The 11,056-nt window shown below is 62.3% G+C and overlaps 1 protein-coding gene across 1 annotated transcript in view; it reads right to left on the bottom strand.

Moving 5' to 3' along the window:
• Nucleotides 1-889: 889 nt before the first annotated feature.
• Nucleotides 890-11,056, bottom strand: part of CACNA1A (calcium voltage-gated channel subunit alpha1 A) — a 303,811-nt gene continuing 293,644 nt past the window's right edge. The window contains 12 exon segments of the mRNA XM_077119400.1: nt 890-1,692; nt 1,694-1,712; nt 1,869-2,512; nt 2,514-2,750; nt 3,607-3,848; nt 4,079-4,265; nt 5,273-5,308; nt 6,713-6,826; nt 6,965-7,103; nt 7,188-7,297; nt 8,178-8,278; nt 8,364-8,471. Of these exon segments, the coding sequence (XP_076975515.1) occupies nt 1,621-1,692; nt 1,694-1,712; nt 1,869-2,512; nt 2,514-2,750; nt 3,607-3,848; nt 4,079-4,265; nt 5,273-5,308; nt 6,713-6,826; nt 6,965-7,103; nt 7,188-7,297; nt 8,178-8,278; nt 8,364-8,471 (2,009 nt within the window). The 3' untranslated portion in view covers nt 890-1,620.

Genomic DNA, 11,056 nt, shown 5'->3' with positions numbered 1-11,056 from the left:
GAGGATCTGGGAGTGGCAGCAGGACAGTGGTCCTCTTTAAACCTTCACCGCCAGGCTAGCTTCTGGAAGCCTGGAGATAGGGTGCATGGGCTGCATTTTAGGCTGTGTGACTTTAGGCAAGTGACTTAACCTCTCTGTGTCTCCGTTTTCCTATTAAATGGAAACTGGAATATGAGAATAGTACTATTTCAAAGAGCTATTTGTGAGGATTAAATTCAGTATGCCAATGCAATGAGAGGGCACGTCCCTGTGACCAGGAAGGAGCAGCTCAAGTTCCCATCTCGCTAGCCTCTGAGTCTGAGTGTGTGTGCACGCACACAAGCACACAGGCACACACGCACACGCATGCTTCCATAAGAGCTCCCCTTCTCCTTAGATGTGCTGCCGTAACCTTAGGTGGGTCATGACCAGCCCCTGCCACCCATGGGCTGCTCGCTGGACCTTGAGAACCCCTTACTAGTTTCAGATAATTTAGGGGCATCTCAAGAAAGTCTGTGCCACCAGGACACGGGGCAGAGCCCCTTGGAATCAGCTACAAGGGGCAGGATAAGAGGTGTCAGAGGCCGAGCCTGGCGCAGGACTCTCCTTCCACTGTGGGAAACCCTTCCCAGGTGGGGTCCTCGCAGGGCTTTTTTTGGCAGTTCCCACAGTGTGGTTCTAATAGGCGATTTTGCTAACGTTGCATGGCATCACAGGTCCTTGCTGGGGTCTTTCCTTTGGTCATCCGCGTTGGCAGCTGTTATGTGGATCTGGGAGCCCCAGGAATGGGGCGAGGAGAGGGAGTAGGGTGGGTGGCCTGCCCCCAACCAGAACAGCTGGTCAGGACTTGCTTAGTTCTTTGGCTTTCTGGAGCCAGTTAAGGCGATTAGGCTCCCTGGACTTCGGCCTCAGGTCCATGAGCTTTTTGAGGGGAAGAACTCGTCCCAGGTGACACCCAGACATTGCCAGAAGCAAACGGGCCGTGCACGGCGAACTACAGCTTTCCCATCCTTAGCCACTTTTAAACACTTCTTCCAGAAGCCAACAAAGCATCTCCTTCCACAATCGCCTAAGGGACCCTGGAGGCCCTTTTCCAAGGGCCAAAGACCACTCCAATCCAAAAGCCCTTTGATTCAACTTTTTATTATTTTTTTTTCTTCTTTTTTTTTAATGTCATGCAATAATTCACAGTCCCAAGCCCACAGTTTTCAAACAAGGTAGGAAAGAGGAAAAAAGAAGCAAAGGAATCGGTGGTGGTTTTTTTTTTTTCTTTTGTTATTTCAAGCAGGACCAAATGTCAGAAAAAAATGCTTCTTTTCTCAATCATTAATTTTTTTGTCCTTTTTTTTTTTAAAACTGTTTATTAGTATTTCTTTTTAAAGTTGATTTCTGCAGGCAGTAATAGTAGGGTTTGGTATAACCAGCAAGCACTCCTGTGTGTGTCTGAGAAAGTGGGGCGTGGATGGGAATCTGGTGGGGGGCTGTGTGGGGAGGTCTCCCCTTTGCTTCCGGCTTTTTCACCACACGCGGTCACCAGGGAAAGGAAAGATTCAATTGAGATGATAAAACTCATCAATAGAAGCTATTTTTCCCCCCTTTTTTTTTTCTTTTAAAAATGTTTTTTTTTTTAAATTTTTTTTTTCATGTTCCCCAAAGTTCTCCAAAAATGGCTGAGTTATTTCGAATCCCTTGGCCAGTGTGGTCTCTCTGCCCCCAGAGGCTCCCCGTGGTGCCTTCGGGAGGCCGGGGTGGGGGTGGGGGCCGGGGTGGGGAGGGCGGGCCGGGGTGGGGGGGCCACGTCGCTTTTTCTTTTGTTTTTTTCTCCCGGGCGACGGTCTCCGCGGGCTGCCCCGGCGCTGTCGCTGGGCACACGGGGGGCTCTTCCCGGCCGGTTCCGTCCCGGGCCCTCCCCCGCCCGCCCCCCTCCCCGACCCCTCCCCGCTCGGCGGGTGGCCGCGCCCTGCGCCCCCTCCCCGCGGTGGGGGTCGGGGGGAGCGTGTGCGTGGGGTGCGCGGGGGGTCGGGGGGCCACGCGGGGGCCGGCCACGCCCGCGCTTAGCACCAGTCGTCGTCGTCGGTCTCGCTGTAGGGTTCGTGGGGCCCCCTCCGGGCGCCCGGGCCGCGCGGCCGGGCCAGTCCGTGGGCCGCATAGTAGCCGTTGGGGAGCCGCCGGCCGTGCCGGGAGGGCGAGGCGCAGGCGGGCCCGGCCGCCCGGGGAGTCCTGGGCGAGCGCCCGGCGCCCGGCGCCACGTGGCGCACGGGGGGCGGCCCCTCGTAGGGCGCGGCCTCCTCGCCCGCGCTGCCCGGGCCGTCCGCGGGGCCGCCGCCGTAGTCGTGGAAGTAGCCGTGGTGCCGGGGCCCCTCGGGCGCGTGCGGACCGGGCGCCGGCGGCCACCGCGGCCCCCCGTGGCGACAGGCCCGGGGCGACTCGCTGCGGACCGGCCCCGGGGCCCGGCGCTCCATCCCCGGCGAGCGGCTGCTGCCGTGGCCCCCCGCGGGCGGCCGCTCCCCGGTCGGGGGCTCGGGGCCCGGGTACCGCCGGGGGCCGCCGGGGACTGCCCTGCCCGGCCGCCCGGCCACCGCCGCCGCCGGCTGCTGCTGCTGTTGCTGCTGCTGCGCGGGACCCGGGCCGCCGGCCTTACGGATCACGGGGGAATAGGACACGTGTGGCCGGGGGGTGGAGGGGGTCTGGGGGAGCTGGCGGCGCCCCCGCCGCGGAGTGCTGGTACCAGATGTTGAGGGCACTGGGCTTCCACTTACGGAACTACTGCCCTACACGAAAATTGAAACAAAGGAAATCAAAACAAAAGATGCAACCAAATCGACCAGAAGGAGACGGGAAGACGAGGGGGCGGAGAGAGGGAGCGAAGGGAAACCAAAGGAGGGGACGGGAAGGGACACAGGACATTGGAATGGAAATAAAGGGGGAAAAATAAAAAAAGCCACAGCCACGGGGGTGGGGGTGGGAGGTGGGGGTGTTAGGAGAGACGGGGTGGGGGGAGGGAGTGAGAGAGAGAGAGAGAGACAAGGACGGGGTGGGGAGTCAAAAAACCAACAGAAAGTGAAAAGAGAAATGAGAAATGGAGTTTTGTAAGTTTCGGGGTTAAAATAGCAGAAGTTTCCAAAATTACTCACAGGCGCCCGGAGGACATAAATCAAAATCGAAACGAAAAGGGAAGCTGAGGTTAAAGGAAAGCAAAAGACAGCGGGGCAGCGCGGGGCATGAGTCGTAAAGGGACCGCCGAGGCAGGCGCTGTCCAGAAACTCAAACGTGATTTCACAACCAAAGAGGAAGCAGCTGCGGGGGCGGGAGGTGGGTGGGGGGAGCTGGAGGAGGTGGGGGGGCGGGGCGGAGTTGACAGGGGAGCAGCGACCCGGGGACTCACCCCCGCCCCGTGGTGTGGGTAGCAGGGCTGGGGGTTCCCCGGTGGGGGGCGGTCAGGGCTGCTGTTGCTGCTGGTGAGGGTGGGGGATGGGGTGGGGGGGTCATGGGGGGGCTTCTGAGGGTGGGGGGCCCTCCCCCTCCTCGTCACCCCCTCGGCCCTGCCCCGCCCCCCCCCCCCCCTCGTCACCCCCTCGGCCCTGCCCCGCCCCCCCCCCCCCCCCCCGCTCCAGCCCCCTCACCCACCTGCCGGTGCATCATGTGCTCGCGACCCTCGCTGGGCGAGCGGGGCCAGCGCTGGTCGCGCTCCCTGGCCCGGGCGCGGCCGTGCTCGTGGCGGTAGCGCTCCTTGTCGGGGGGCGGCGGGTGGTGGTGGTGGTGGTGGTGGTGCCGGTACTTCCGGTCCTTGGGCCGGCCCCGCTCCTGCTCCCGCTCTTTCGACGGAAGGTCCCCCGACTGGGTGGTCACGCTCAGGTCTGTCCCCAAGCCTGGGCCGGGGTCAGACAGACAGACAGCCGTGAAGGGAGGGTGGGTGCGGGAAGCACGCGGGATCTTGGGCCACCCTGAGTCTGGACACCCAGCCTCCAAAACCCCCGAGCCCGCCAACTGGGGTAGTTTAAGCCGCCCCCCGGTCTGTGGGATGTGGCTCCTCGCCTCGGCCCTCCTCTGACCCTTTTAGAGCTTTCCGGGGCCCCAGGCTCTCAGTGGGCCAGCCCACCTGTGTCCACGTCGGTGTAGCGGCCCAGGGAGCGCTCGGAGGCGCGGTGGGCGCGCTCGCGGCGCCGCTGGTGGTGCCGCTGGTTCTCCTCGGGCGGGACCCGCTCCAGCGAGTAGTCGTCCAGCCGCCGGGCCTTGGGGCCCAGCACGGAGGCCGAGCGCTTCATGGGGCTGGTGTCTGAGATGGTCTGGGGGGGGGCGGGCGGGGGCACAGGGGGCGGGCTGCGCGTCAGGAGGCATGCTCGAGCCCGGGGGCCGGGGTTGCAGCGGGGGCGCCTCCGATCCTGACGCAGTCAGCCCCCTGCCCCGCTGCAAGGAGGGAGGCCTGGGGGCTGCAGGCCCACGGTCCCTCGAAGGCCCGTCCTGGGACCACCCCAGGGACAGGCTGGCCAGCTGATGGGAAGTGGATGTCCTTGTGAGCTGCGCCCCCCCCCCCCCCAGTCCAGGGCACAGAGCTGGGTGCCCCTCTCACTGGGTCTTGTCCCTGTCAAGAAGCTTTTGTCTCCCATGGTTGTCAGGCATAAGGCCCCCACCTCCCAGGATCCTTGGCACCGAGTCCTTCTTGGCCCGCTGGGGTCAGGGCTTTTCTGACCACACAGACCTTCGACCCCCATTGCCCGGCCCAGCCAAGGAGTTCCTGGGGGCCTGCCCTGGCATTGGGGGCCCCAGGATCTTCTCTTCTCCTTGGCCTGCAGCCCAGGACCCTAAATGTGCTACACTTCCCTGGCGGAGCCCAGGAGGGAGGGGGCCTGCGATGTCCTGTAGCATGTAGAGGGAGCACAACCGCTCCCCAGGAGCTGGCCTGGCTGAGCTGCCGGTGGCACTGCCCAAGGCAAGATTTTAAGGAACTCGGGGCTGCAGGGACAGACGGCCCAGAGGTGCGAGGCTGTGTCAGGGGAACCCCATAAAAGAGGTGCAGGTGGGGCCAGCAGGTTAAGCTCTGGGGACACGGTCCCTACCTGGATTGGGGGGGCTCTGAAGAGAGGGGAGGTGGGGTGGGATGGGGTGGGAGACCCTGCCAGGGCATACACAGAGGACACAACACACGAGGAGGGGGCTACACGCAGGAGGATGTGGTCTGCAAAGACAGGGTGGGGTCCGGGGAGGGGGAGGGGCGACAGGACTGCCACGAGGGGGGGTGGGGAAGAAGAGGGGGCCGGAGCCGAGCCGGGCAGCGGGCGGGCGCGGTACCTACACTGAGGTTATTCCCACGTGGCCGGCCCCTTCTCCTCTGTCACAGCCCCACGGGATGGTGCACACAGAAAAAACAGAAAGAAGAAAATAAATATAAAAGCCAAAAGGGCCGGTCAGGAGGTGGTGGTGTGGAGGGAGTGCCAGGGTGGGGAGAGAGGGACCTGAGAAGCGGGACTGGGGAGTAAGGAAGAAGAGAGAGATTAAAGGCCCCAGTGGATGGGGGGAGTGGAGGGTTGGGGGGCTGGCATGGGCTCCAGCAGCAGAGGAGACAGACAAGGAGACACAGACAGACAGATGGCAGCGGCACGAGACCTACAGATGGGAAGCTCTGCCACAGGCCAGCAGCCCTGGGCTCTGCTTCATGCAATGCGTCCCCACCCCGGCCCCCAGCCCTATCTGCCCAAGGCTGGCCCTTAAAGTTTCCGGGTCATGGGTATCAGCAGGGTTCAACACCCCCCCACCCCCTCGCAACCCCTGGCGGGAGGAGTTGGGCATGGGGCTCAGCTAAAGTTACCACTGGACCTCTCCAGGGCCCAGCAGCTCAGCTGGACAGAAGTGGACTGGCCCAGTGGGACGGGGTAGCCACATGCAGGCTCCCCACTTCACAGCAGCCAGAGGCCAGGCAGGTCCTAGGGTGACCCCGGCTCTCCCCAGGGACAGCGCAGCCTCCTCCCCACGCAGACGCCACGAAAACACCCACAGGAAGCTCACCACAGCCAGCCATGCCCCACACCCGAGCCCCCTCCTCTCTTCCCTGCAACTCTGGGTGGCCGGCGGGCCCATGAGCTCCCTGCCTCTGGCTTCTGGTGACTCTGTACCGGGGGGCCTGGGCCGGGATGATCTCCGGCCTCTCCTCCCTCTCCCCCCTTGGCCAGGTAGACCCCTGCAGCTGGGGAAAGCAGCCACGCACAGACCGGCGCCAGGCACCGCCCTCCTCCCACCTCCCCGGCCCCACCCCAGCGCCCCCACAGAGACCAGACAGGAAATACGAAACCTGGCTGCCCCCAGGCCCCCCCCAGACTCCACTACCAGGTCAACTTCCCGGGAGTGGCATGTGCATGTGTGCACGAGTGAGGGTGGGTATGCATGTGTTTGCATGTGTAAAGAGGGGGTTCTTGATTGTAGCCCTCACTTGGGCCTGCCAAGCCCCCTCCCGCATCCCCCCCCACCTCGGCACCCCCAGACAGGGCAGCGATCCCCGCCCCCAGCTCCTCCTGGACTCTGCACCCTACTCAGCCGTGGGGGGTGAGGGGCTAAGGGCGAGACCTCCAGGGGCTGCAGGGGGGGCAGGTGGGCGGCTGCAGCTGAGGACGTGGGGCGGGGTGGGGGGGGGTGGGGGTGGAGGGGTGGGCCTGGAGGCAGGAGCTGCCCTGAGAGGCGCAGGGTAGGGGTGGGGGGGTCCCCCCGGGGGGTGGGGGCGGGTTCGGTGAAAGCCCCTCACCTGGTTCTCGGCGGGGAGGCGGGGCATGGAGGCGGCCCGGGTCTGGCCTTCCGTGGGGAGGTAGCGCTCACTGTCGGAGTAGCCGTCGTGGCCCATGTCGCGCAGCTCCACAGACTGCGGGGCAGGGGGGCGAGGCCAGGTGAGCCCCGGGGTCCGGCTTGGGGGGTGTCTGCAGGGGTGGGGGGCCCCCCTCCTGGACGGGCCCTGGGAATGGCAGGGTGCGTGGTGGGGGGAGGGTTAGGGTGGAGGCACCTGCGCGTGGGCCTGGCTGTCGGGCCCGTCGGCGGGAGGGCCCCGCTCGGGGCTCCACGTGCCTGTCTTCTGGAACATCTCCTGGGCCCGCTGGGTCATCCAGGACGGGCTCTCCTTGATGCCGCCGTCCTGAGCCATCCTGGGGGACAGGATGGTCATGGGCGCTGGGGGGGGCGCCCCCATAACCAACCCCCCCGCCCCCCACAGCCCAAGCAACACTCACAGTCCACCTCCAGGGTCCAGCTGCGTGGAGGGGAGCGCGTTCTGGCCGGGCCCGCCCTCCTGCGTGGGAGACGGGGGCTCCATGCGCTGGAACATGAGCGGAGTCCGGTTCTGGAGGGTGAGGTGGGGAGGTGGGATGCAGACAACAGTGGGAACAGAGCTCCGCTGCGTGGGGGGAGATGCCCAAGACCCCCGCCTGGCCCAGCCCCCAGCCTGCCCTCCCCCTTCTTAGTCTATCCCCCCTACAGCAGCCATAGGGCATCCATGAGCGCCTCAGTGGAGGCCTGTCCCTCCTCTCTCCAGAACCCTTCATGGCTCCCACCTAACTGGGAGCAAAAGTCCACGTCGTGTCTGTGGCCCACTCGGCCCTGCATTGTCTGCCCTGTCACCTCTCTGCTCTCCCCTCCAGCCCCTCTCCTCCTTGCTCACTTTATTCCAGCCACAATAACCGCCTCCCTGTTCCCCAAAGTCAACAGGCGTGGTTCAGCCTCAGGGCCTTTGCATGGGCTGGGTCCTCAGCCTGGATCCCTCCTTTTCCCCCAGATATCCACTAGGCCCCCTCCTCTCCCCTCTTCCTTCAAGTCTTCATTCAAGCATCACCTCCTCCAGGAAGCACCCTTGACTACCCATTTCAAATGGTATTCTTTCTCCTCCTTATTCTGCTGGATTTTTCCCAGGATGCTTAAGCCTTCTGGGTGTGCCTTGTCACCTAGCCATGTCTGGTCATGGCGGGGGGTTCTCTGCATTTGAATGCCCACATCACAAGGGCAGGGACTTGGAACTGTCTTGCTCACAAGACTTAGCACAGTGCCTGGTGTGAAGTGTACACTCAAGTATTGGCCGAGCGGATGAATGGATGCAGAGTATGTCCCTTTAACACGATGCCACTTCTCAGCGACGTGTCCTGGGGCTCGGCTGCACCCCTCTGACCTGGTTGGTCACCCTGGTGACCGGGGTGCCCCGTGTCTCCCAGGGGTTGCGCTGGCCATACCTGTTCCTCGCGCATGGCCTGCAGCTTCTTGGTTTTGCTTTGCCTGTAGTATTCCATGATCATCATGGCGGCGTAGATCTTTCCCACCGTCAGGTCTGTGGCTGGGGACACAGGCTGAGCTCGCCACGCCCGTCCCTCCCCAGACCCCTCCCTTCCCGAGCGAGGGCCGACTGCCTCAGCTCTTACACTTGTGAGGTGTGACCAGCAGGTCCAGTGTTTTTTGGGACAGGTTGGGCCAAATTGCCATCATCTCCTTCCGCAGCTCGGCGTCCATCTGCTGTTTGTCGGCGCCACCTGCAACAGGGGCACAGAGCAGGCCCTGACCACCTGCCACAAGGCCAGCACCCCCCCCTTCCCCAGCCAGGCCACCACGGAGGTCTCGGTGGGGTGGCCACGTGGACTCTGGACTTGGTTTCCAGCACTGGGTGGGGCCACCCAGCCCAGTTACCCAGGGGTGATTCGGGCAGGTTGCTCCGCCTCCCCTGCCTCTTGTTTCCCCATCGTTGAGATATATACCTGCCTCCCTGGGTTGCTGGGACAGAGTGATGGACATGCATACAGCTGTGGGACAGCGCTTGCCCGTGCAAGGAGCTTATGCCAGTGAGCAGATGGATGGGCCACCCCGGGGCCTGGGGCACGGCAGGTGGTGACGTTACAGACAGTGGCTGCCCTGTCCGGTCTCTGAGTCACCCTCACCAACGAAACCCCCTTTCCGACCCATGAGGGACCCATTACAGGGGCGAGAAGCAAACTTTTCGGTGTGAGCCACCGAGACCTTGGGGTTGTTTGTTATGGCAGCATAACCTCGCCTGTCCTGACTAATACACCAGCCTGCCCCCCCGACCCCCCTGTCATCTCCTTCTGACCCCAGGACCTGGTTATCTGCAGCCTGCATCAGACTCCAGAGCTAGAGCAAGGGGCCTGAAGACTCTCTGTTGGGGCCAGATATTAACCCTGTCATTGCTGGACTGGGGAGGTGGGAAGGACAGGGCACCCAAGGGCCTCATGCAGAGGCTGTCTATAACCAGTACCAAAGTATTTCCATAATTTCACAGGCAGCATGGTCATACCAAGCACACCTCCACGCCCCCACGCCCCGCTCCTCCATTTCCCAGCCCCCACCCTGGGGCTGCCCTGGTGTCTTCTCAGCAGATAGGGGTTAAAAGCTTTTGGTCTGCCAGGTGCTCTTCAAAGCCCAAAAGCCTCTGCACCTCTATCCCCGTGGGGCTCTGGAGAGAGATGTCTCTGTTTGTGGGAAAATGCCTTTGGAAAGGCCTTTTTGCTAATGCACAGGTAAAGCTTGACTCTGATTCTGAAGTGGAGGTACTGAGGCAATGGGAGCTGAGTTGTTCTGCCTTCCTTTCCCGCTTGCGTGGACAACTGCAGTTGCCTCCTCTCTGCTCTTCTGTCTCCCATAGTTCGTGCCCTCCATCGCCAGCCAGAGGGCACTGGTGAGCACCTGAGTCAGGGCATGTCCCTCCTCTCCCCAGAACCTTCCATGGCTCCCACCTCACTCAGAACCAAAGCTCAAGTCTTCCCAGTGGCCCACCAGGCCCTGCACCGACCTGCTCTCATTCCCCTCCAATCTGTCCCTTGCTTGCTCTTTCCCAGCCACACTGGCTGCTTGCTGCTCCTCAAAGAAATGGGGCACAGTCCTGCCTCAGGGCCTTTGCACGGGCTACTTCCTTAGCAAAGAACCTTTCTTTCTATAAGTATCTACATGGCTCCCTCCCTCACCTCCTGCAGGTCTCTGCTCAGACCTTCTATCCGAGCTGTCTTTTTGCCGAACTGACCCCCTCGCTAAAACAACGCCCCCGTTACCTACGCCATTCTCCTGCCTAATGTGCCTGCTCTGTCCTTATTACCCCACCTTGTTGTCCTTGTCTCCTCCGCTAGGGGGCAGACTGCACAGCGGGCTCCATCTTCTCTCCTCCTGTGGCTGGGGGCTCTGAAGGGGCAGGAGCTGTGGTCCCGGAGCCTGGGCTGCCCCCTGGGAGGTGACCCGGCCACGAACTTCCCCTTCCATGGGCCTGGCCTCAGGTCGGGAGGTCAAAGCCACTGTGGGACACACACTTCAGAAAACCCCCTGCGTGGCTGGGGGTGGCAAGACCTTGAACCAACTTAAAACGTATATTCCTTTGCTCGTGGGAAGCAGATGCCGTCAGCAGTTACATCTCCTAATTATCCCTAAATCTGGGGTCGCTGTGGCCCCTTCTCAGAGAGAGTCACCAAGGTAGGGACAGAAGAGAACATGACAATTCCTGTTCAAGTGACTTTTTAAAAGCCACTTTCTCTTTATGCCTTATTTGCCTGCTGTTTCCCGTTCCCGGTGGAGAAAAGCGACAGGTCAGGGTCGCTCAGCCTTGGGACCACTGGTATTTGGGGCCAGATCAAACTCTCCATGGCAAACTCCCTTCTCTCAATCCCGGACCCCTGGCTGGCGCCCAGCCCTGCCCTCCCCCGTCCCACCGCATTTCTCACCTTCTAACGTCTCCCATCCTTTACTTATCACGTTTATTGCTTACTGCCCATTTCCCCTCTTCCCCTCGGCTCCACAGGAATGTTCAACTGTCTTTCAATCCCACGTCCCACGCGGCCACAACAGGGCTGTGCACACAGCAGGTGCTCAATGGATGCTCCCCAGCCTCTGAGCCATAGCCAGCATGGCTACCCGTTTCAGCTGAGCGAAACTTGGACGACGTGGCCCCAAACCTCCTCCTTTGGAGCATTCGTCCCTCCAGCGTGTCAAAAGTCTCACTCCCAAGGCTTCCAGAACCTTCCAGGCCACTGCACAGGGAGACCCTCCTAGAGGCAGAAGTTGTGCCTCCCCCCACCCCTGCCTTTGGGAAGAGTGAGCAACAGGTCAGTATCACCGAGTC

This window comes from Tamandua tetradactyla, chromosome 11, assembly GCF_023851605.1.
Source record: "Tamandua tetradactyla isolate mTamTet1 chromosome 11, mTamTet1.pri, whole genome shotgun sequence".
In the NCBI taxonomy this organism is placed as follows: domain Eukaryota; kingdom Metazoa; phylum Chordata; class Mammalia; order Pilosa; family Myrmecophagidae; genus Tamandua; species Tamandua tetradactyla.
This window is presented reverse-complemented; position numbering and strand designations above follow the sequence as displayed.